The 25,000-nt window shown below is 44.6% G+C and overlaps 4 protein-coding genes across 8 annotated transcripts in view; 2 read left to right on the top strand and 2 right to left on the bottom strand.

The window, feature by feature from the left end:
• Nucleotides 1-1,280: 1,280 nt before the first annotated feature.
• Nucleotides 1,281-3,258, bottom strand: scp2b (sterol carrier protein 2b). Its single transcript, XM_083521543.1, has 5 exons — nucleotides 3,121-3,258; nucleotides 2,441-2,534; nucleotides 2,212-2,341; nucleotides 1,977-2,056; nucleotides 1,281-1,879 (listed from the first exon to the last, which is right to left on the bottom strand). The coding sequence occupies exons 1-5, from the start codon at nucleotides 3,165-3,167 to the stop codon at nucleotides 1,784-1,786; spliced, it is 447 nt and encodes a 148-aa protein (XP_083377669.1). The 5' UTR covers nucleotides 3,168-3,258; the 3' UTR covers nucleotides 1,281-1,783.
• A 2,921-nt stretch (nucleotides 3,259-6,179) lies between these two features.
• On the top strand, nucleotides 6,180-18,592 carry LOC310715169 (uncharacterized protein). Of its 5 annotated transcripts, none has more exons than XM_083521442.1 (22): nucleotides 6,180-6,707; nucleotides 7,467-7,573; nucleotides 8,267-8,551; nucleotides 8,876-9,214; nucleotides 9,585-9,833; nucleotides 9,970-10,233; nucleotides 10,308-10,844; nucleotides 11,869-12,120; nucleotides 12,207-12,455; nucleotides 12,530-12,772; nucleotides 12,862-13,107; nucleotides 13,202-13,450; nucleotides 13,552-13,800; nucleotides 13,936-14,184; nucleotides 14,443-14,694; nucleotides 14,776-15,018; nucleotides 15,370-15,618; nucleotides 16,087-16,335; nucleotides 16,428-16,676; nucleotides 16,761-17,009; nucleotides 17,166-17,408; nucleotides 17,749-18,592. In XM_083521442.1, the coding sequence occupies exons 1-22, from the start codon at nucleotides 6,386-6,388 to the stop codon at nucleotides 17,992-17,994; spliced, it is 5,820 nt and encodes a 1,939-aa protein (XP_083377568.1). In that variant the 5' UTR covers nucleotides 6,180-6,385; the 3' UTR covers nucleotides 17,995-18,592. The 5 variants fall into 5 exon arrangements, with proteins under 5 accessions (XP_083377568.1, XP_083377570.1, XP_083377566.1 ...); XM_083521440.1 differs by having other exon boundaries at nucleotides 6,181-6,707; nucleotides 14,776-15,024; XM_083521441.1 differs by having other exon boundaries at nucleotides 6,181-6,707; nucleotides 14,446-14,694; nucleotides 14,776-15,024.
• A 705-nt stretch (nucleotides 18,593-19,297) lies between these two features.
• LOC310715222 (uncharacterized protein) lies at nucleotides 19,298-22,897 on the top strand. Its single transcript, XM_083521542.1, has 7 exons — nucleotides 19,298-19,405; nucleotides 19,650-19,712; nucleotides 19,944-20,027; nucleotides 20,101-20,407; nucleotides 20,914-20,982; nucleotides 21,106-21,292; nucleotides 21,482-22,897. The coding sequence occupies exons 1-4, from the start codon at nucleotides 19,403-19,405 to the stop codon at nucleotides 20,404-20,406; spliced, it is 456 nt and encodes a 151-aa protein (XP_083377668.1). The 5' UTR covers nucleotides 19,298-19,402; the 3' UTR covers nucleotide 20,407; nucleotides 20,914-20,982; nucleotides 21,106-21,292; nucleotides 21,482-22,897.
• The window catches only part of LOC310715184 (BEN domain-containing protein 2), a 5,828-nt gene continuing 1,900 nt past the window's right edge, over nucleotides 21,073-25,000 (bottom strand). The window contains exons 3-10 of the mRNA XM_083521475.1: nucleotides 24,819-24,896; nucleotides 24,318-24,425; nucleotides 23,830-24,199; nucleotides 22,939-23,127; nucleotides 22,722-22,843; nucleotides 21,829-22,021; nucleotides 21,475-21,678; nucleotides 21,073-21,318 (exon numbers count right to left, since the gene is read on the bottom strand). Of these exons, the coding sequence (XP_083377601.1) occupies nucleotides 21,161-21,318; nucleotides 21,475-21,678; nucleotides 21,829-22,021; nucleotides 22,722-22,843; nucleotides 22,939-23,127; nucleotides 23,830-24,199; nucleotides 24,318-24,425; nucleotides 24,819-24,896 (1,422 nt within the window). The 3' untranslated portion in view covers nucleotides 21,073-21,160. The remainder of the gene's footprint in view (nucleotides 21,319-21,474; nucleotides 21,679-21,828; nucleotides 22,022-22,721; nucleotides 22,844-22,938; nucleotides 23,128-23,829; nucleotides 24,200-24,317; nucleotides 24,426-24,818; nucleotides 24,897-25,000) is intronic.

Here is a 25,000-nt window from a genome sequence, read left to right on the forward strand (position 1 = left end):
TCATTCAGAACTGATAGAAAAACGATGTCATTAGTTTCTGTAGACTGAGTGTTATCTGGATAGCAGTACGAGCAATCGTTTCATGAGATGAAAAATATTTTCCTATCATCTGTCATCAGCTGGAGGAACACAAGAGGAACATAGGAGGAACACAATTCCACAGTTAATTACATGGAAAGATTTCTCACTTTAAACAGTAGAATTAGAAAGAGAGGGACCCGAGCTGAGAGTTTAATCACTGGGAAAATTAAACATAGCTCCAAAAAAAAAAAAAAGTAAAATGTGTGATTTAATGTTTTTCACAAGTGATTTGTCACCGTAATTTTCCTCATCTGAGCTTTCAACGTTTTTTTTACGTCCAATTTCACTAACAAGCTTCATCGAGTCACAAATTACTCTGTGCCCATGATGACTTCAGTGGAAAAAAAGGTGTTTGGAATAACAATCGTCTCACTACACTGGAAAAAACACTTACACAGGCTACGTGTGACTGGGTCTCAAACCACATGCCTTATTCACTACATAGCGCACATGGACACCATTGTCCGTCCACGGTGGGCGTGTCTTAAACCACATGCCTTATTCACTACATAGTGCACATGGACACCATTGTCCATCCACTTTGAGTGTGTCTCAAACCACATGGATGTTTTTTTACATAGTGCACAAAATAACACCATCACAAGTCCAATGTGGGCGTGTCCCAAACCCTTTGCCCGATTCACTACATCGCCAGATCACATGACCACTATATACTGTACATAAATACCATTGTAGGTCCACTGTGGGTGTTTCTCAAACTACACTCACTACAGTGTTGTGTTGCATGAACTCTGTGGTGGTGTTTTTACAGCTGCACTCTGGAGGTGGTGATGTGGTGCAGATCTCCAGCTCGCTCTCTGAGTGACTCACGCTGGAGGTTCTTCAGGACTGTGATTTCACCAGGTTTTATTTTTTATCCAGCATCTGCTCAAGATCAGCCATGTAATGCTCCACTGCAAAGCTCCAGGATCTCCTGCAGGTTCTCCTCCAGCTTCAGGAGCTGAATTTATTCAACTTTAATTAGTTTTATATTAATAATTAGTTTACTGTTTGGATTTTAAGAATATTATCTCAAAGTGTTTTATTTTTTATTTTACTTCAGAAACTTTTTCTCCATTTAATAATTTAAACTTTTTGGAATTAAAACTATTTTTCACAAATTTACCCTCTGACTGTGTTCAGATTCCACAACAATTATTTACTAATTAAATAATAATAATAATAAAATATTCAGGCTCTTGTGTGGTAAAGAGAGATTATTTATTTAGTACAAATTTATATCAGGACACACACACACACACACACACACACACACACACACACACACACACACGCGTGCACGCACTCACACGCACTCACACGCACACGCACGCACACACACGCACACACACGCACACACACACACACACACACACACGCACACACACCGGGTCACTTGAGTTGAGTTGAGTTTTAAAACTCTGGATTTAAAAAGAAGCTATGATAGCTAAGCTCGCTGTTTAGTTCAACTCTTGCTGTAGAGAATTTCGACGTCCTCGGATCAGACGTCTGAATAAATGTGGAAAATCGGGAGGATCTTAAGAGTCACAGGGTCACAATGTTATTACTATTATAATTATAAGGTTCTAAATCTGGATCTTCTCAAAATCCAAGATCTTCTTGTAGATCAGCTCCAACCTCTAAAGTTCTGAACACAGGTCTGAAGGCTAAAGAGATGAGACTCGTTTGTGTGGGCAGAGCCTCACAGCTTAGCTTTGCCTGGTTGTAGCTGCAGGTTCTGGAGCTTCATGGCCATTCCCATGTTCCCTGTGATCTTCAGCTTTCCCTGGAAAAATGCCTGGAGAGGAGACGGTACAGTTTAAACTCCAAACACGAGACTACGTAAATGTAATTAAAAGTGTCCGGTGAGGAGTGTAAAGCTCAAAAGATCTCACGGTCTGAGGGTTCATCTTCCCGGTCATGAGGGCCAGCAGGTCAGAATCCGTCATCAGGATGGTACAGTCCACCTTCTTAGCTGGAACAGAGAGAGACCATCACAGGCAGGTTACAGCAGCTCTCTCTATTCTCCATCTCCAAGTTCAGATGTTCTCACGCTGGAGACTCCTTACGAACGTCCAACAAATAAACCTCACATCCGTTGCTATGGAAACGAGGACGTTTACAACTCACAGGCGTCATTGTGAACGCAGCCCTTCCCGTCACGCACGTTTACCACCCACGTGGCCTCTTTGCCGTCCGGGCCGTCCTTCACTTTAAAAGCGAACACGCCTCCGATCTTCTTCACATACTGCTCACCTTCCTGCACACACACACACACACACACACACACACACACACACTTATGCATGATTTCTAAAGACAGTGCATGTACGTGTTTTTCCTTGATGAGCATCAGTACCTCCTCCAGCTTTTTAGAGATCTCCTGAAACACACTGTGTGCCTTAAAGCCCTCCATACCTACGGGGGCGCTGGTGAACACCGCCTCGATCCGCCTGCAACACACACACACACACACACACACACACACAGAATGTAAAACCAGTGTTTTAGATTTGATATTAAGTACATTATTATGCACCCTACATGGGGCATCATGGGTTTGGAATGTGCACAGGGTGTAGGGTGCATTATGCACACTTATATAAATGAAACAAGACCCTACAAAGAGTTTAACAGAAAGGAATTGGACGTAGATAGATAATGCCTACAGATAATCCCTATAGATAGGAGTTTCCCTGTAGGGATTATACCCGTGCACTATTTAGCACACTTCTCTAGTGGAAAGAGTGCGGTTTGGAACACAGCCCCTGATTGAAGAATCAGAATCATTCAATGCCGTCATACGTTTACGTGCAGTTTTTTGTGGCTGCGTCATATTTGCGCAAAAGGCTCTCTCACACACGCAGCGGAATACTGTATTAATTAATATTTTTATGCGCAAAATTGACGCCTCTGCGTTCCGGGAGTTCAATTCGCTCCGAGCGACAAAAGAAAGAAAACCGCAGCGGTTTCGGAGAGAAACTCGTCCCCCACAGAGCCCCAGTCCGCTCAGGAGGCAGAGGTTGTCATTAATCTCACCTGGGAATCTCAGAAATATGCATTTTACTTTCACAATGATTCAACATGGACGAAGCTCTTCCTGTAGTTTAGCGGCACAGTGAATCCAGACCTGACAAAAACCGAAATCTACAAAATAAAAGTCTTATTTATTACTTATTATTAATACTTATTTTGGGCACCATTTAGTTTGTTGTTGTTGTTTAAATGTAGAATTTTTTTTTCAGGTGTGCAAAAAAAGATGATAGCTGCAAATGAGGCGCAAAAATGTTGCCTTAAATCACTGGTGGGCCGTCCCTCAGAATCACTGGTTTACGCTTTAATATATTTCTTAAAAAATAAAATATGTGCCGTTGTGGCTACAGTGAAAAGAGACGTGTTGAATTTTGTTTAAAATTAAGAAGTGGATTGGTTCAAGAAGGACACCACTGAAGGCCTGGGGGTGAAACGCCTGAACCGACACTTTAAAGATGGATTTTACTGTAAATATGCTCATAAAAAAGCAGATTATTTTCACTTAACCAGAAAATTATTTACATTTTGGTTTTAAAACCCAAAGCCAGCGTTTATACAACATAAACTTTCTGCAGAAGAGTGTGAGAGATTTTATTTATTAAGATTAAAAATAACATCAATAACTAATAGAACTGAAAAAAGTAATCATCTAAAGAACAGCGTGAGCCTCTTTATATTATAATAAATTCATTTTATGGTTATAAAATATTTGCTGTAGAGTGAATTTTTGGTGCGGGAATAAATGTGATGTCAAAAGAAGTAACTTTTAAATCAAACATATCAAATCATATTTTTAAAAAAACCTTCAGAAAGTGTTTAGTAAATCTTGTGATCTGTAACAGAATATTTTTATTCCATCAGAACTCTTATATTTATAATGGAACACGTGTAAAAAAAAAAAAAAGTGCCCACAATGTGAACAGATACTTTTATTTTGTCAGTCAGTAATGAGGAAGTAAAATGTATGGTTTTCCATAACCAATCCAGTGATGTTGCTTCACATAGGACGTGTCTCAATTCACACTGAGTGGGTAGTAATGGACTGTGGTTTGGGAAAACAAAGTCCATTACTACCCACTCAGTGTGAATTGAGACACATCCTATGTGAAGCAACATCACTGGATTGGTTATGGAAAACCATACATTTTACTTCCTCATTACTGACTGACAAAATAAAAGTATCTGAACCAATCCACTTCTTAATTTTAAACACAATTCAACATGTCTCTTTTCACTGTAGCCACAACGGCACATATTTTATTTTTTAAGAAATATATTAAAGTATATGGGGGAGTGAATAGTGCAGGTAGTGTGTGTGGTATGTAGGGGTATATGGGGGGGGGGGTGAATGGTGCAGGTAGTGTGTGTGGTATGTAGGGGTATATGGGGGGGGTGAATAGTGCAGGTAGTGTGTGTGGTATGTAGGGGTATATGGGGGGGATGAATGGTGCAGGTAGTGTGTGTGGTATGTAGGGGTATATGAGGGGGGTGAATGGTGCAGGTAGTGTGTGTGGTATGTAGGGGTATATGGGGGGGGGTGAATAGTGCAGGTAGTGTGTGTGGTATGTAGGGGTATATGGGGGGGGTGAATGGTGCAGGTAGTGTGTGTGGTATGTAGGGGTATATGGGGGGGTGAATGGTGCAGGTAGTGTGTGTGGTATGTAGGGGTATATGGGGGGTGAATAGTGCAGGTAGTGTGTGGTATGTAGGGGTATATGGGGGGGGTGAATGGTGCAGGTAGTGTGTGTGGTATGTAGGGGTATATGAGGGGGGTGAATGGTGCAGGTGGTGTGTGTGGTATGTAGGGGTATATGGGGGGGGGTGAATAGTGCAGGTAGTGTGTGTGGTATGTAGGGGTATATGGGGGGGGTGAATGGTGCAGGTAGTGTGTGTGGTATGTAGGGGTATATGGGGGGGGTGAATAGTGCAGGTAGTGTGTGTGGTATGTAGGGGTATATGGGGGGTGAATGGTGCAGGTAGTGTGTGTGGTATGTAGGGGTATATAAGGGGGGTGAATAGTGCAGGTAGTGTGTGTGGTATGTAGGGGTATATGGGGGGGGGTGAATAGTGCAGGTAGTGTGTGTGGTATGTAGGGGTATATGGGGGGGGTGTGAATGGTGCAGGTAGTGTGTGTGGTATGTAGGGGTATATGGGGGGGGTGAATGGTGCAAGTAGTGTGTGTGGTATGTAGGGGTATATGGGGGGGGGGTGAATGGTGCAGGTAGTGTGTGTGGTATGTAGGGGTATATGGGGGGGGTGAATGGTGCAGGTAGTGTGTGTGGTATGTAGGGGTATATGGGGGGGGTGAATGGTGCAGGTAGTGTGTGTGGTATGTAGGGGTATATGGGGGGGGGTGAATGGTGCAGGTAGTGTGTGTGGTATGTAGGGGTATATGGGGGGGGTGAATGGTGCAGGTAGTGTGTGTGGTATGTAGGGGTATATGGGGGGGGTGAATGGTGCAGGTAGTGTGTGTGGTATGTAGGGGTATATGGGGGGGTGAATGGTGCAGGTAGTGTGTGTGGTATGTAGGGGTATATGGGGGGGGTGAATGGTGCAGGTAGTGTGTGTGGTATGTAGGGGTATATGGGGGGGGTGAATGGTGCAGGTAGTGTGTGTGGTATGTAGGGGTATATGGGGGGGGTGAATGGTGCAGGTAGTGTGTGTGGTATGTAGGGGTATATGGGGGGGGGTGAATGGTGCAGGTAGTGTGTGTGGTATGTAGGGGTATATGGGGGGGGTGAATGGTGCAGGTAGTGTGTGTGGTATGTAGGGGTATATGGGGGGGGTGAATGGTGCAGGTAGTGTGTGTGGTATGTAGGGGTATATGGGGGGGTGAATGGTGCTGGTAGTGTGTGTGGTATGTAGGGGTATATGGGGGGGGTGAATGGTGCAGGTAGTGTGTGTGGTATGTAGGGGTATATGGGGGGGGTGAATGGTGCAGGTAGTGTGTGTGGTATGTAGGGGTATATGGGGGGGGTGAATGGTGCAGGTAGTGTGTGTGGTATGTAGGGGTATATAGGTGAGGGGTAAGAAGCACCTACATTTTTAGGTGACTTCTGATTAGAGAAGACACGCCCACTAAGGCGCGATCCCGCGGCAGGGATGATGACGTCAGAGCTAGCAGGAAGCCATTACTAGCCGGAGTGTATCGGAGTGTGTTTGTGTAAAACACAGCGCAGAGATTCGGCATGAACACGCCGCTTGCCGCAGCTCTCTGACCGGTCCGTCATCCACAACCTTCGCCGCGGTTAAACCACCACCATTACAGGGGATGATGAAGGGCGGACCGGGGAAAGCGATGTTCTTCCATAGTTTTCCGCGCACCGAGGAGGAGGAGGAAGCAGGAGAGGACGAGGACGAGGACGAGGGGCTGAAACAGGAGGACGAGGAGAAAAGCGTCTCCGGAGATCCGTATGTGGTTGTAAAGCTGGAAGACGAGAGAGACGGTGGACACGAGGCGGAGAGGAGCGCGGGGTCAGCGCTGGAGATCAGCCTGTTCGCACCGCTCGAGTCCTCCGAGGACGGGGATGGGGAGGAGGAGATACCGCGGCCGCTCACACACACCGACACGGCCTGCTGGCCCTGCGCTCCGGGTATATACACACACACACTGCTGTGTTTGTGCGTGTCTGTTTTCGCAGTGTGCATCCTCTGCGTGCGCCAGCATATTCCTCCCTGCCCCCTAATTTGCATATGCAAAATAACCACGCAGTCTCATTTGCATACGATTGATCTGTAAATCTGAAACCCACTTTCGTATCCTTCACCCTGTGTGTCATGTAGAACAACGGGCGATGAAGCAGAAGTGTATTTATTCAAATGAATTATTTTATTTTCAGTTGGGTTTGATCTTTTACTGGACCACTCGGATATCACTGTCCGATCAGAACTTGTGTGTGCATGTCTGTATCGCTTTCTATTCCTGATCATCGATCTGTTCGCTTTGTATAAATCGAGTGCTCTGGTTTTTGCGTCGCATTGCAGGATGTGCAGGTATCCATAACACGAAGTCGCAACCAGAACCAAGTGCATTCAGTCAGACAGGAAATTCTATCTGCTCCAGAGAAATCTCATCGATACATTATGGTTTTATTCATCATAGAGGATGTTGATTTGTTACAGGGGTTTAAACACAATTTCATATATTATTATTAATAATAATAATATTAAAATTTTTTACAATTTCAAACTTATTTTTTGAATGCACCTCAAAACACATCCACTAGGTGGCGTCAGTATCTAGCTATCTACACTATAGCCGTGACAGCATTGTTGTTGTGAAAGTCAGTCGCATGAAGTCGTGATGGTGGTAGAAGAAATATGTGAATAAAGTCTTTGTTTGTTTGTGGCAGGTCAGGATGAAACCCTCGTCCCTCCTCAGAGACGACCGAGAGGACGCAGGAAACGTCCGAAAAACACGCGCCCCAGACGCCCGAGAAATCCTGCAGCTGTGTCGAGGGTAAAAACACACACACACACACACACACACACACACACACACCATTCTCACAGCGAGCTCCATCGCTCTCCACCTTATATTCATACACATTTAATACAGTTTCACCAAATATCTGTTTTATTCAACCAGTTTTTTATATTTTATTTCTACTTAAAAATACATTCACATGTTCATCACTTTTTTTACTTCAGGATCTAAAAGGATCTTTTAAAAGATGAAACGGTTTATTTTTATTGTCTGAGTCTGTGTGTGTTTGTGTGTATTGAAGGATGTCATGGTGTACACAATTTACTCAACATTACAAGATACACAAAAAAACAGAAATCAGATAAAATTTAAATATTTATAATTTTTTTTTCAAATGTGTGACAATGAGCTGGAATAAATACAGAGTGTGTGTGAGCGAGCGGTGGAACATTAACAGGATTAAGGCGGAAACACATGGATACGACGTGCCGGACTGGAGGAAGTGTGTGTGTGTGTGTGTGTGTGTGTGTGTGTCGGAGATAGAGAAAGGTAAGGCTGGTTTTGATTTACAGGACACCCTTGGTGTTGGAGGTTAATGAGCACCTGGTGTAAGTCAGAGCAGTCACGTGATCACGCAGGTGTTAGTCAGGTGCTTTACTCACCTGGTGGAGGTGTTTTACTCACCTGCTGAGTGATTCCCAAATAAAATCCAGCTTTGTGTTGTAGATGAAGGCGACAGAGGAATCCGACGACACGGATGAAAATCCTGACCACGCCCCTCCCAAGAAATGCTCCAAATCCACGCTCGCGGACTTTCCCTCTGACCGGACGGCTCGCTCCAGGGTCTGGGAATACTTTGAGTACTTTATAAACCCGGAAGGCGAGCTGGAGGATTACGGATTCCCGACGTGTAAACTGTGCCAGCTGAAGGTGGCGTGTAAGAGAGGAAACACCTCCAACATGCTGAGACACTTGCAGGAGAACCACACCTTCGCCTACCAACAAGCCAAGGTATGGTTGTGTCTCATTCCACATCTCGCAATACACCCCCTTCTCACTACGTATACGGCTACATTACTTCAGTGTGGGCGTGTCCCAAACCACACATCCTACTCACTCCATAAACATCAGCAATTTAGTGTGGGCATGTCCCAAACCACACCCTCTACTCACTTCATAAATATGCTGATTTAGTGTGGGCGTGTCCCAAACCACACACCCCTACTCACTAGATAAACATCTGTCACTCCACTGTGGGCGTGTCCCAAACCACACATAGGTCCACATCTGTCCCCTGTAGCTTCTTACTTGGTGTTGTGTGTGTTTGTGTGTGAGAGAGGAGACGCCCTGTGGGTCAACATGGACTCCTCAGACTCAGACATGAAGGTGGATTCGGAGGAGCAGGACCTGGTGTTCTCCTGGTATGATGAAGAGAAGCAAAGTGAAGAGGAGAACAACAGCGATGTGGACTACAGCGCTCAGTGGGTCCCAGCAGCTCCGAGGCGGAAGAGGCGTGTCAGGTCGGCTGTCTGGAGGTACTTCCATCACGACCAGGACAGAAGACCGAGCTGTAAGATCTGTGGCTGGAAACTCACTCCAGGATCTTCAGGCAGCACGAGCAACATGAGGCATCATCTACAGAGCCAGCATCAGATCACGTGTCCAATCAATAAGGTACGAGTGTAATGACCTTCTGCTGCCTTTTAACATGTAAAAGATGTTAACGCCGATGTGGAACCAAAAACAGCTCTTCTACAGAGTCTGATAGAGGCCACGCCTCCTCTTGTGAGTCTGGTAGAGGCCACGCCTCCCCTCGCGAGTCTGATGGAGGCCACGCCTCCCCTCGCGAGTCTGATGGAGGCCACGCCTCCCCTCGCGAGTCTGATGGAGGCCACACCTGCTTTATTGGGATTGGTAGAGTCTTATACTTCTGCAATAAGACTAATTAAGGCCACGCCTCTTTCACCAGGATTGACAGGCACATAGGCTGTGCCTCCATATTTTTACATACCTCAGGTGACGTATTTCCTCTCCGCGTCCGCAGTTTGCCGATCTCGTTATAACGTTGCCTGAAGGTGTCGATCCGGTTAAACTGTACCCACCCACAACACCTCGCAAATCCGCCGTGTGGAAGCTGTTCGGCTTCGTCAGGAACAGCGAGGGCGTGTTGCAAGAGAACGGCTTCCCCATCTGCAGGCTGTGCCACCAGGTCGTCGCTTCTAAAGACGGAAACACGTCTAACATGTACAGCCACCTGCAGCACCATCACCAAGCCGTGTACGCTGAGCTGAAGGTAATCAGAAATCTCCAGTTCTGATTTTCAGAGAAGGACCAGATTAATCCCACAGAGGTTCCACAAGGTGTTTAATGAATTCCTTTTTTTTACTTTAACATCCGTTATTCAAACTGATTTATTTCTCTGGTTCCAGTTGCAGCACACCATGGTTCCTGAAGGTGTGGAGCAGACACTGGACCTCCTAAACACCAGAGAGCTCCATCCTCCTGTAAAACGCAGACACTCGCCCGTCTGGAAATATTTTGGATTTATGAGGAACTCTGAGGGCGATTTGAAGGAGGACGGATTCCCGCTGTGTAAAATGTGCCATCGGAGAGTGGCGGCTAAAGACGGAAACACATCCAACATGCTGAACCACCTGCGGCGCCACCACCAGGCCGAGTATGAAGAAGTGAAGGTAAAGCCGCTTCTCATTACCCTGCGTTTGCTTCGAGGCGCCGCATAACAAATCGTTATGTTTATTTCTTACAGCTGGAAAATGACACGCTGCCTAGGAGTCACTCAGAGGATGGAAACGACCTGCCTGAGCTGTTTCCCCCCAGCATTCTGCCCCTGTCCCCCGTCTGGGATTACTTTGGCTACCTGAAAAACGCAGACGGCTTGATCGAAGATAACGAACGGCCCAAGTGTAAAACCTGCCGCCAGTCCATCGTCTCCAAGCAGGGCATTTTATCCAACATGCTACGCCACCTGAAGTTCTACCACGACTCTTTATTCGAGGAGCTGAAGTCCAGAACCGGATGGAGAAAGTACAGACCTAATAAGAAGAAAAGCAGAGTCCTGCCCATTCAGGCCAACCCGGACGAGTTGTTCCCGCCCAAAATGACTCTGAAATCGGGCGTCTGGAAACATTTTGGGTATCTGAGGAACTCTAAGGGTGTGGTCGTCCCAGACGGGTTCCCCATCTGTAAACTGTGCCTGAGGAAGGTCAGCACGCCGAAGGGATGCACCACCAACATGATGGTCCATCTCCAGAGATACCACCCCAACGAATTCACAGAAATGAGGGTAAAAAAAGATGCATCCTTATTGTTTTGAATTCCACGTCAGGTGTTTAAAGATTAGGGTTGGAATATTCCAGGAATTCCAGGAAACTTTCCATGGGAATTAACTGGGAATTTACACAATTGCAGGTTAGCCCATAACAAGGAACTTAAATACAGCTCAAAATCTTGAAGGATAATTTTGTTTAAAATGACCAGATTTATTATTGCTATATTAGCACATTCATCAATCACCTGCCCACGGCACACTTACTGCAGGGCCACTGAGGCTACGCCCCCTACAGGCACTGTGCATTCCTTCATAACACACAATTATTTCTTCAAGCCTGCAAATAAAATAATGTCCACGTCTTGGTGAGTATTTACATAAATTACATAAATATTACATACATTTATGTTTAAAACGTCCTTGTGCGACAAAATGACCGTTGCCATCTGCAAAATACAATACGAATGTTGAATTACACAAATTGCTTCACATTTTATACTGTTTTTTTTTTTTTTTTTTTTTTTACAGAAATAAACAATCCAGCATGAGTGAATTTATTAAAGGAGAAATCCCCAATTTACTCCTCAACAAGCAGCTCTTTAAAATGTATAATGTCTAAATTAATTTAAATTAGATTATTAATTAAATAAAAAATTAAAGATAAGCATTTTGCATTTTTTAAGTACACTTTTACACATAAAATGCTTTTATGTGATTATAATAAGCAACATCTAATAAAAAAAAAACGATATATATATATATATATATATATATATAATAAATAATCGTTAGTTGCAGCCCTACTTTAAACCTCACAAAAAAGCAGAGAGCCAATCAGAATGCAGCTCTAAAGATCCTGAAGCTCCTGGCCAGTAAAGTGAACAAGTAGATCTTAGAGTAAAAAGCTAGAACTTCGAAATTTCTTTGTACATCACAAGTTCTGTCAGACAGATTTTAAGCAACGCTACAGCAGTGACGCCTCCTGAGGGAAGGCAGACGTGAAATATTCACGTGTTGCGTTCATTTTATTCGGTTCCAGTTGAGCGGAGACAATAATGACGAGCAGAGTGGAGACCTGGACTCGCAGTTGGAGCTTTGGCCTCCGGGGGACATCCTCGAGCCCGTGTGGGAGCATTTCGGATACCCGAAAGACACGGACGGATCGGTCCAGGTGGACGGGCAGCCAACGTGTAAACTCTGCCGCTTTAAAGTGTCCTGTCCGGGGCAGAGCACCAAATTTCTGTACAAGCATCTGTGGAAGAAACACAGCGCTGTGTACTTCGACATCAAGGTCCGTAAAATGTCCAGAACGATTTGAACCTTTCTAACGTTCTAGCCGCTATTATAAACCTTTTTACTCCTTTAATCAATTTATAGGTGGCCACCAGTTCCTTTAGGCGAGAAGATGGACAGGTGGCCCCGGCCCTTTTCCCGCCAACGCACCGGGTGAAATCGGCCGTGTGGGAACATTTCGGCTACCCGAAAGACCCCGAGGGGATCGTGGTCTGTGATGGATTCCCTACCTGCAAACTCTGCTACCTGAACGTTTCTGCTAAAGGAGGAAACACCACCAATATGTTCAAACATCTCAAAGATCATCATAGGTCCATCTTTGATGCAATCAGGGTAAGAATCTCACTATGTGCTTTGGAGGGGAAAAAACTCTGATAACTCCAGTTCTCTTCCTTGATCTCCTCCAGCCGTCTGGTCCCGAGGAACTTCTTCAAGACCACAGTTCTTCGAATCTCTACACTCCAGAAGGACAAAATTCCAATTTATGGGAATATTTCGGATACCTGAAAAATCCAGACGGCACACTGGAAGAAGACGGCGCTCCAGCTTGCAAGATTTGTGGGCTGAAGGTGACGTCGGAGGGAGAGTCAACGTCCCAAATGGTGAAACATCTTCAGGAGAATCATGAAGACGTGTATGCTGAAGTACAGGTACGCTGTGCATAGCTTCATCTTCACATTATCCTCACTCCATCTTTCAGTTGGAGATATGAAGTCACGATTTGCTCATCTTCTCTTAGGAAGCTCTCAATAACCAGAGGAAGGAAAACGCTTCAGAGCTTCCAGAGCTTCATCCCCCCACACAGAGCACCTATCCAGTGTGGGAATATTTCGGGTTCCAGAAAGACGCAGAAGGATGTGTGGTGTTTGACGGCTTCCCTGTCTGCAAAATATGTCGCCAAAGAGTTGAGTCTAAAGATGGAGACACCACGAGCATGTTCTACCACCTAAAGTCCAATCATCGGAACTTGTACCTGCAGATCAAGGTAACGTGGAATAGTTCCTCTTGGTGATGGAAGCCGGTGATGAAAAAAAGGGGATCTTCTTTTAAAACTTTATCTGATTATATATTTTTGATAGCCGGTGGTGGAGAAACGGGTCTACAAGGCGTTCGAGCTGTGTCCACCAAACGGCCGCCAGCTCGACCACAGACTATGGGATCACTTTGGATATCCTAAAAATGCAGAGGGCAAAGTCGAAGAAGACGGAGCTCCGGTGTGTAAAATCTGCCTTCAGAAGCTCACGGTATCCTCCAGAGGCACCAAACTCACCACCAGCATGCTGAGGCACCTCCGGAGGAACCACCAGGCCGTTTACGAGGAGGTTCAGGTGATGAGCTGTAAACATGCTGGAGCTCTTAGAACATCTGATGGGTTATGAGCTTCGAATCATCACTTGAGTTCTGAATCATGTCTATATGTCGTGTTCAGGAGGAGATCGGAGCCTGGAGACCCGAGTGTAATAACGAACCCCTCGAGCTCCACCCGCCCACGCAGAACGTCACGTCCTCCGTATGGGAGCATTTCGGCTACCTGAAGGATGCAGAGGGGACGGTGGTGTGCGACGGCTTTCCAATCTGCAAAATCTGCCACCAGAAGGTGCCTTCTAAAGGTGGAAACACCACCAACATGTTCAAACACCTCAAAGACTCTCACCGGAGCGTCTACAGCGAAATCCGGGTGTGTACTCGCCACTCCGAAATTACTAGTTCTCTTTTCTTTAATCCGAAAAAGGAGTTTTACGGGAGATTAGCCACGCCCACTTCAGATTGAATAATGTAATCAGAGTTCATTTCCTCTTCTTCTCTCCATCAGTCCGCAGTGACTAACGAGGTGTTTGAAGACGTACGGTCGGCCGCAGACCTCCACCTGCCTCCCAGCCCGTGTGACCCCGCGCTCTGGGAACATTTCGGATACCGCAAAAGTGCAGACGGAGTGGTGGAAGAGGACGGAGCTCCGTTCTGCAAACTCTGCCTCAGGAAGCTAGTGTCCAGAGGAGAGACCACGAGAAACATGAAGCAGCATCTTAAAGAGAACCACAACACTGTGTACACCGAACCTGAGGTACACGCCAGAGCTGATATTATCTTTCTTTCGTTCTTCTCGAAAAATCTTAATCATAATGTTAGTTAATAAAAGTTTTTAAAATAAAATCGGTGTGCATTAGCACCCCCTAGTGCCCTAAAGCACGTTTGGTTTTGTTCATGAATTGAGTTGTTATTATTATTAACGTTTTATTTATACATCGCTTCAGTCGTGTTCTAAGCGCTTTGTGTCATTTCTCAGGAACGTTTCAGATCTTACCCATGTCTTTTCTTTCAGCAGGAAGTACTGAGCTGTTTTGTCTTGGAGCTGGACACAGCCACTGCAGACCTTCATCCTCCCACGCGGAAGGTGAAATCAGCCGTGTGGAAGTTTTTCGGTTACCCGAGAGATTCAGGAGGGTTGGTGCTGAGCGACGGCTTTCCCATCTGCAAACTCTGCCAAAAGAAAGTGTCTGCTAAAGGAGGGAACACCACCAACATGTTCACACACCTCCGAGACTATCACCGGGCGACGTATAACGAGATCAAGGTGCATACATTTTTTTATATTTTAGCATATGAAAATTTTTTTAAATCGCACTGTTAATCGTCTGGTCTCACGCCGTTTCAGTCAGGGTTCGATCCCTTGAGGACGGAGAACGAGCAGGAATCGGTGGAGCTTCATCTTCCCACTACGGACGTCCTGTCCCCGGTTTGGAAATATTTCGGGTACCCGAAAAACGCAGACGGATCTCTGGTGAGTGACGGCTTTCCTCTGTGCAGACTGTGCCGGCTGAAAGTGGTGGCTAAAGGAGGAAGCACCACAAACATGCTTGTTCACCTGAGGGCCTATCACCTGGAGGTGTACGAGGAGGTCAAAGTAAAGTTCAGCTCACACACACACACACACACACACACGTTCAAGTTACAGTGACATTATGGGGACAAAATCATACACCTGTGAAGCAGGAACAAATACTACAGAGATTATTTATTTAAAAAAAACACACACTCGTGAAATTGTCCTTTCTGTGTCCATGGTGCTACCTGGGGGAAATGAACCACGTTTTCACACACATTTGTACAATTAGATTTAAAGGAACAGACGGCTAGAATGCTTTGTGGGGACTCGCACTATGTGTCCTAATCACATCTCATCTCAACATGCTTTTCACTACATGGTTTCTCTCAGGTTACTCACCCTGTTCTGTTTTTACATTTTCAGCCGGTCCTCACGAAAAAGTCCATCTACAAACCCATCGATCTCTATCCCCCGAGCGGCCAAGACGACATCAAGCTATGGGATCACTTTGGGTATCAGAAAGGTGCCGATGGAGAGCTGAAGGACGACGGAGCCCCAATCTGTAAAATCTGCCTTCGCAAAATGATCAAACCCCCAGCAGGTGGGACGCCAACCACCAACATGCTGAGGCACCTCCGGAAAAAACACCAGTCTGTGTATAGCGAAGTTCAGGTGAGCGCGAACACCGCTATAAATAGACAATCATTCTTTTTCTCCAACATTCAATTTATTTTAAGAATTTGATCACAATTAGCAACTTAAATACAAAACTCAAATGAAAAAGTAAATGTATAGATAGAACTTTGTCGTTGTATAGTGCAGGTACACAGCAACGAAATGCAGTTTAGCATCAACCAGAAGTGCAAATAATTATGTAGATTAATATGTAAGTATAAGTACAGCATGTAATATATTTATGTAAATATGTAAATATATGTATATGTACATTTAAATATAAAGGGTAAAGCAGTGAAAAATGTGCAGACACTGAAAAAAGTCCATGTTCAAAAAGCTGCACACACACACGTGTGAAATATTAGTGCAGATCAGTGAAAGGCACAGTATGTGTAAAGAAATGAGTGTACTTTTATGCAGTAGCTGAACAGAATCTGTGTAGAAAACTCTGTGTGTGTCTATCAGGAAGCGATCACTACACTCAGAACAGCGTGGGGTATCGAACCCCCGGAGCTCCACCCACCGACTCAGAACGTCACGTCTGCAGTGTGGCAGTATTTCGGCTACCTGAAAGACGCAGGCGGCTCGGTCGTGTGTGACGACTTCCCCATCTGCAAACTGTGTCAACAGAAGGTGGCTTCCAAACGACGCTGCACCACCAACATGTTCAAGCATCTGAAGGATTACCACCGGAGCGTGTACGACGAGGTCCGGGTACGTACGCACACGCTAATTACACGCTGTTACACTCAGACACACTTTGGGTCTGGAAATCAGAACGTATGAAAACCCATCGCTCTCCTTAGAGCGCGGTGACGAGCGAGACGTTTGAGGAGACCTTCCAGTCGGCTGACCTCCATCCTCCCAGTGGTCCTCACAACCCCAAACTGTGGGAGTATTTCGGGTATCGTAAAACTCCAGACGGGAACCCGGACGAAGACGGAGCGCCGATCTGTAAACTCTGCCTCCGGAAGCTGATCTCGAAAGGAGAAACCACGACGAATATGATGCAGCACCTTAAAGAGAACCACAACACGGTCTACACTGAAGTACAGGTGCAGACTCTGACCTTTTACTCTTTCATTTATAAACAATAAATCAGCGTATATCTATAATTCATCATGGCATTTCCTGTACAGAGGGAAGTGAACCCGTTCACCATCGGAGGAGCCACCGAGCTCCCAGAGCTCTATCCTCCTGAACACAGAGTGAGGTCCGGAGTGTGGAAGCACTTCGGATACCTGAAGGACACTGAGGGTCCGGCTGAGTGCGCAGGATTCCCCATCTGTAAGATCTGTCTCTCTAAAGTGTCCAATAAGGGGAAGGTCACGGCCAACATGACCGCACATCTTAAAGATCATCACAGGAGCATCTACGACGACCTGAAGGTACAAACACTTTTCACGGCATGAGTATTTTTAGAATGAATGTGGAGACCATGATGAGATGATCACCTTCACCAGTAACAATCTATTCATCATATGGGGATGTGCTGTAACTTCAGTGTTCTAATAAACTAAATTAAGTAAATATTTTTTTTGTAGATTCCAGACAGAAAGCCCAAAACAGTTTCAGCTGAAAATCGCCCAGAACTTTTCCAACCATCCAAACAGCCCCTGTCTCCAGTCTGGGAACATTTCGGACTTCCAAAAAATGAGGACGGAGTCGTAGAAGAGGACGGAAACCCGATCTGCCGAATCTGCTGCAAAAAAGTCTCGAGCCAAGACGGGAGGAAGATGATCCGACATCTGCATTTCTGCCATTTCTCTGTATATGAGAAGTTAAAGGTAACATGAGGTTTCCAGTTTTATACCTTAATCAATCAATCAATCGATTTTAATTAGGTTTACTTTCTGACCAATCAGATTGGAGATTGAAGTGAGGCACACACACACACATTGGGGACGGTGTGAGGAAACTGAATCTCGTTAGCTAACAAATATCAGTAAACTTACAAAATAATCAAAAGTAAAATAAATTTGCCAAAATTGGTGAAATTATTTTCATGTTCAGTTTTCATTTCTCCTCCTGAGAATAAGAAGTCTCTTCTGGAGCGCTAGCATGTCGAGACTAGCTCCTTGCGCAGTGTCGTCATGGTTACGCTGTTTTCGTTTTGTCTTTTTCTAGAACACGATTAAAGCGTCAAAGTTGGGCGTGGACGCAGTAGGCCAACCCACCGAACTCCACCCTCCGTCCCAAAGCGTCCGCTCCTCCGTCTGGGAACATTTCGGATACCTCAAGAATTCGGACGGAACCATTAACGTGGACGGACGTCCGATCTGCAAGACGTGCTTCCAAAAGGTGTCCAGCCACGGAGGAAACACCACCAACATGTTCAAGCACCTGACGGACAAACACGGGCTCAGTCAGTAATCACACAGACGATTGGGTGACCTGTGCAGAGGAGGGGAGGGGCCATGGGAAGGGGGAGGGGCTAGACCACTTTTTTTATTTTATTGGCATGCATGTAAATCTCATGGAGAAACCCTCTGGAGGATTTGTGCAAATGCTGACATCCTCGTGCCTCGTTTCAAATCACTCTTACCTCGTAATCACACCCAAACATATAAACCACTCGAGTCAGTTCCGATCATCTTCTGTATGGATCTACACGAGATAGCATTACCACTGTGAGCTAAAATGGGAAAAAGACTAGATTTTCCATCACGTTTCAGTGAATCAGCACGTAGTCCCTTCTTCTTCTCAGCAGCTTATTAACCCAGGACGCTTCTGAGTACGTGGATGTTGTGGACCATAATGAAGCTTTTCGAGGTTCAGCTTTAGATCCACCTAAAGCAAACACACCTACTGTAGCAGAACATCATCGTGGAGGACTTTTAGGATGGAATGAATTGCAGTGTAACGACTTCGTTTAAAAAAAATCATAATAAATGGTATGTTGAAATGGAGAGGAGAAATCTCTCGAGCGAGATCTGCAGGTTTACACAAATAAATCAGACGTGAGACAAAACTGAGACGTGAGTACTTTGTCGTGTCCAGTTCTCTCCCTCAGGGTCTTGTTTGTGTTTTGTATCTGGAGGTAACGTTGTTTTTTCTGTATTATTGCTGCTTCCCTGTTTTTTATTTGTGATCTGCTTCTGAAATGTGTAGCTTCGTTTTGGTTGTCGGTCTAAAAAAAGCTACTCAGCGTCCTGTTTATTATATAAAAAAAAAAAAAAAACGTGTTCAGTTTTGCGGATGTTGAACTTTAAAAAAAAAAAAAAAAGAGACCATTTTTATAAATACTGAAAAATCTGCCGACTGTGGAACTGAAACAAATAATACTGATTTCCCTTTACAGGCGCCACCTAGTGGATGGAGCATGTATTACTGATAACTGTTTACTCTCATTCTGTGTTCTCTCACTCTTTTTTCTCTCTCATCTCTCTGTTCTTTTTTTTCTCTCTCTTTGTTTTCTGTCTCGAAGCATCTAAAGCACAAGTGCATATGAGTGTGCATGCGTGCGGAACACGTGACAGAGCACGCATGTGAGAGAGAGTGAGAGAGAGTGTGAGAGAGTGTGAGAGCGGCTACTGGACAAAGAAACATACAAAAAAGTGATTAATAACAAATGTTAGAAGTGTAAAGTGGTACACCGTGACTTCCCTGAAAAACACACACACACACATATTATCAGGTCAAATGGATTTTGTTTGTTCTGAACTTGCAGGACAGGAGGACGTCGAGCTCTGAAGGAGATCAGCGGTCGTGTTGGTCAGGTGTGTGTGAGAGAAATCCTGCTGTGACTGAACCTCCACCACATGCTCCTCCTCCTGCAGGTATGGTGAGTAACTCCACAGGAGCTCAGGAGTGACTGGAAACCTCCTGTTAGATCCACCACGTATTTTAAGTGTTCCTGAACTGTGTGCACCGTACACACACACACACTACACTCCGTCTCTCAGGTTCGGACTGAAGCACCTTCACCTCCTCACACCAACTGAATTTCACCGTGTGATTCTTTACACTCACTGCTCTGATACCCGAGACGTTTCTCCACGTGTGTGTGTGTTTGCATCTGATCACAGGAGAGCGCAGGAGTCGGTGAAACCCAGCAGGACGTTCTGCTCGAGGTCCTCAGTCACTGCAGGGTAAACTTCCTGTTTAACATATTTAATGATCTGATTGCTGTTCGTCCCAAATGATCTACTTTACTGAGACAGAAATGGATGGACCAGTAATGATGGAGGAACATCTAGAAGAACGAGGAGATGGAGAATGAGCTTTTCTGCATCTGCTTTCTCAATAAGAAATGTTTTTGTCTGTAAATGAACCTTGACATTATTTATATAATCAAACCCTTCACTTTCCTCCTGCATCAGTTCCTGCATGCAGCAGTGCAGAGGCTCGAGCAGAAGATCGACAAACTTCAGATCCAATACAGGAAGCTGGAGAGGTCTGGAGAGGTACTGCAGGATGGTAAGACACCTTCATTCAGGCTTCGTTGTAGATTTACTGATCCCTCGTTCTCTTGTTTAGGTGAATGTATCAGCAGGAGATCAGCTCTCCTGGTCCCTTGCTCAGCGTCTCGGACCTTCACCTCAGACGGAAGCACAGAAGAAACGTACATGGACGCAGGACGCAGCAGCTGTCGTCCCTCACAGCGTCAGTGGGAAGAGCAAGCGCAGGAGACGCCGAGCTCAGAGAGTCAACAGAGAAACTAAAGTGGAGGACGCAGGAGCTCCACCAGATAACAAGAAGAAGAAGAAGCGTCTGAGGAAGCCACGGAAACATCATGCTGAAGATAGAGCTGAACCTGAGGCGCATCGAGAAGCAGGAGAATGATGTACGGTAACATGCAGAAAAGCGAGGACTGGATTCTGGCTTCTGATTGGTTGGCAGGTTTTGATTAGTTTTCTGTAAGTGCAGCTCTGGCAGTAGTGTACAGGGTTCATTATAGTTAATGATACTTTATCGTTTCTATAGCAACAGATTATTTAAGTGGAGGGTCACCGGAGAGTGTATAATCAGATTTCTGTTTAGATTTAACTTCTAGTGTAAAAAAAAAAAAAAGATTTACTTTTGTAACATTTAAAGACGGAGTCGTCGTTTTTCCACTCGTAGAGATTTTCTGTCTCTGTTTATTACATCACAACAGTTTATTGAATGTTTAATGATTATACAGTGTAGTCGTGTCACGTACCCTATATAGTGCACTGCAGTGTAAATAAACCTAGGTAAATGTGCACATCTGCCACTAGAGGGCAATGTTTGTGTTCTGTGTTGACTGCATGTTGAAAAATTGTACTGGACAAAAAAAAAAGTCAACCGATTTCTATTCTCTTCTTCTAGCTCTAAAGAAATCCAGAGCATGTCCATCAACATCTGGCTGCAGGACACGTAGTGGGATGTGGAGTAATTGTGTGTAAAGTTAACTTTGAATAAAAATGTTTTGTGTTTTTTTCTACCATTATTTTGTGTTGTTTATTCGCAAATAAATAAAAATGACTGTAACATTGCTTTTGTTTTTATTGATGCACATAGTCCTTAAAAAAAACAACTCTACAATAGGCCTTTATGATTAGATGTTTGTGTGTGGTCATGATGTCATCGGCGTCTCGTCTTGTGCCAGTCTATGGCACTTCTTCAGGGTGTGTCTGGTTTTCCGGATGGCTCCATTGATGGCATACACACACGCCTTCCAGTTGGGTCCGTCCTCGTCTAGCTTCATGTAGGGGAACCGCTCGCACAGATACTCTATACACACACACACACACACACACACCATTTATTCCTATTCCCTTTATTCTCTCTTCACTCACTTTTTTTTGGTCTCCACCCCCAAGTAATATTAGTGATGTAATGTGTGTGTGTGTGTGTGTGTGTGTGTGTGTGTGTGTGTGTCCATCTCACCCCTCAGAGCTGAGATCTTGTTGTGGTCCAGTGGCAGGATGCCGTACTTGGCGTTTCCGTACACGTTGCTCTGCACCAGCACTTCCTCTGGGAACATGAACCTGATGAGATGGCGAGCAGCGAGCGCAGGGTTTGGTCTCTGTGATGCTGAGTATAGCGCTAACTGAGGCACCTTCACCTCCCGGTCCGGCTGACCCAGATACGCTACAGTCAGAGAGGAAAAGAGATTAGCAGTAAGATGAAAACACAGTCCACCATCTTTAATCCCTAATGGCTTAAATGTATTTAAAACTGAGTTTCTTTGAAGGTCCTGAGATGATCACGAGCTGATCATGGTCCCAGTCCAGACCTCACCCTGAGCCTCCTGCTCGTAATCGCTTTCCAGCAGCAGCTCTTCATCAGCCTCTCGTTTGGGTTTAAATGCAGCCTTCTGCTGAAGGTCTTCGCTCTCGCCGCCTGACAGCTCCACGTCGATCTCCGCCGTGGGCTCGGGTTTGAATTCGTGGACCGACGCCGTTCGTTCGCTCATGTCTCTTACTGCTTTACCCTGCACGGAGAAGATCAGAATAATTATCCAATCGTCCATCAAGAAGCACATCATGAGTCAAAGACATGTTATAGTAACACGTCACACATGAGCCAGTTGGTCGAGTGGGCGGGGCCAAAAACTCAACTGCTGTTCGTGTTTTACTAAAAAAAAAACTTATCTGACAAGAATTCATTAAATCATGAATGATTATGTTAATAAGACTAAAATGACTCGATCCAGGTTCTCTGAGAATTTAAATTATTTGGATCCACAATGAAGTGCCACGATATACAAACTATACAGACAAAATCTGTGGAAGCTCCAAGGCCTCAGGTGCCTCGCCTCACTTTTCATGTGACTCTTTAAACACCATGTGTTTCTGACACCATCAACTCAGACACCTCTCAACTCCACCATCACAGATTCAAACCAGCATCCTCCGAGTCAGGAGGTAAGACTTATATCACTGGGTCACCAAGTCCCACAAAGACACCAGATCTCGTAGGACTTTTGTCTTTTAAAATAACTACAAGAAAAAATAAACAAAAATGCTGCAGCCCCACCCCTCAAATTGACTCCACCCCTTCTCATGTGTTCCTGAATAAGTAAACACCTGGTCCTCTGGAAGCTTCAGAAAACTCCAAGTTTTATTCTTAACTGTTAAAAAGCTCTGACACTGGAGACTCCTTCCAAAAATATGAAATAAAACGTAACGTACTTTACGCTTTCTGTCTTTCAGTCGAACGTGTCTGGCTCCTTCGTTCATCACAGTGAGGCAGGCCTTCCAGTCTTTACCTTTCTCACGCAGGTCATGTTCAGGGTACGTCACCTGAGCCCACTCTGAGGAACAAAACAAACAAATAAAAATAAAACAATTTTTAAAAGTAAATAAAACCTGTGTGTGTGTGTGTGTGTGTGAGATCTTATAATCACACCTCGTATAGCGTGGATTTTGTCTGGGTTAAGTTTCTTCAATCCTCTAGCTGTGTGTCCTCGAATGCTCCCGTGCAGCAGCTCCTGTCTGGTGAAGAGGCTGCGCATGAGGAAGCGAGCGGCGGCCGTCGGTCTCGCCATCGCACTGGCCATCATCAGAACACTGCTGGGGATCACAAACTTCCTGCTTCCTGCATGACAAATGAGAGAAAGATTTTTAATAAATTAAGTAAAAATGACTTGCACTGAATTTCCGCTATTACAGTTAGCATGAACTGCTAATCAAATCTCTCTGGTACAGCTGCTGTGGAAACCAGATTAAAATCTCAAACATTTTCCTCAAAAAATAAAGATAAAAGACTTAATGAAAAAACTGGAGCACTCTTCCACACTGGAACGTTAATATTTACCTCAGAAGAGTTTTAAAAAAAAAAAAAAAAAGACTTTCTTGACCACTAAATATATTCCAGAATCTTCCACCATTTTAGAACATCAATTATATAGACTGTAGAAGATTGAACTGTCTGAAACATCAACATTCTCCTCAGAAGTGTAGATGAAGTACGACAACAAAAGACGCAGTATAAAAAATGTTTTACAAAAAATTTATTTCTGCCATTTTTATATTTTTGAGGGTAAAATAAGTGCAGGAACCAGACAGAACTTCTACTTACCTTAGAAATAACGATAAATTACTAATAGATGGTACTTGGCATCAAACACTAACTAAATTTCAGAAGTTTCTACCGTTTTAACAGTAGAAACTAGAACTTTTTCTAGAACATCAGCATTTCACTCAAAAGTGTCGATAAATTACAACAAAAACTACTCATACTGTATGAATAAATTTTTTATTAAAATTCCAGAAGCTGTGGAACATTCAGGAAACCTACCTGTGTTTGCGTTGCGTCTCTGAGGATCAGGATTCTTGCGATGCTGCTGTAAGATTTTCCTCATGGTTTGTGGAGATGCCGCGTGTCCAGCGTCCGTGTTGGGATGATCTTTCGAAACGTTTCGATGCTGAAAGAGCATTTCCCTCACAGCTCGACGTGGTGTGGTGGTCGAAGCGGACTGCTGGGTCTGACTCTGAGGAGACGCTGAGGAGCATGTGGGTGTTTCTGAGCTAATGACAAGCTTTAGGGTTCTTGAACCTTCAGGAGAAGGAGGAACTGAGAGAGGACCTTGGTGATGGAGAACATGGTAGGTTGTTTCTGCTGATTCGTCGTTAATCTGGACAGTCTCCGTATCGTCCAGTGTGTAAATCTTTAGGCAAGAGAAACATTATTAAAATCTTTCTAATGCTACTCAATAAACAAACTACGCAAAGCTACAGAGAAATCCTGTACTGTACAGTACTGTTAGCATCTGCAGCTAGATTTACCTCAGACTGGTCCTCCTCCACATGTACCTGATCTTCCTGGATGTGCGTCACTCTGGCCTGCAGCAACTCAAACTTCTCATCCAGCTTCTGAATGGCCTCATACATGACCTGGGAAAGACACCATGCAGGATAAGACCACAGAAACGATGTGTATAATGAAATTACAGTTCAGAAGTTGATTAATTTCCTGTAACAGCACATCCTGAAGTAATGCAATTATATCTAGAAATTAAAACTCCTCTGTTCTGAAGATAACATAGTTTTACCGCTGACACTTGGGAATCCTTCCAAACCTGTTCCATAAACACATTTCCTACTCAAAGAAACCTTCACCACATCAACAACTTTTTATGTTCTGTTTATCAAGCTGTACGAAACGCATCATAACGAGACAACGTTAATTAGACAGAAACCTCGGTACTGCTCTATTCTTGGAGCTGCTGGTTCTGACCAGTCAGCATCTAAAACCTCAGCAATGCTGTGAGAATCCGATTCAGTTACCTGGCAGTAGGCGAGGATTTCTCCCAGAGTTCTTAAAGGATCGTTGCCGAAGATCTCCGGCGACATCTCACTTTTACCCTTCAGACAGCATCATGTACAAAGAGAGGAAAGAAAGAATCTATCATAAAGTTCAGATGAACTGGAATATAAAAAATAAAAAAAACTATAGAAACTTTTTACGG

This window comes from Silurus aristotelis (assembly GCF_946808225.1).
Source record: "Silurus aristotelis genome assembly, chromosome: 19".
Lineage (NCBI taxonomy): Eukaryota > Metazoa > Chordata > Actinopteri > Siluriformes > Siluridae > Silurus > Silurus aristotelis.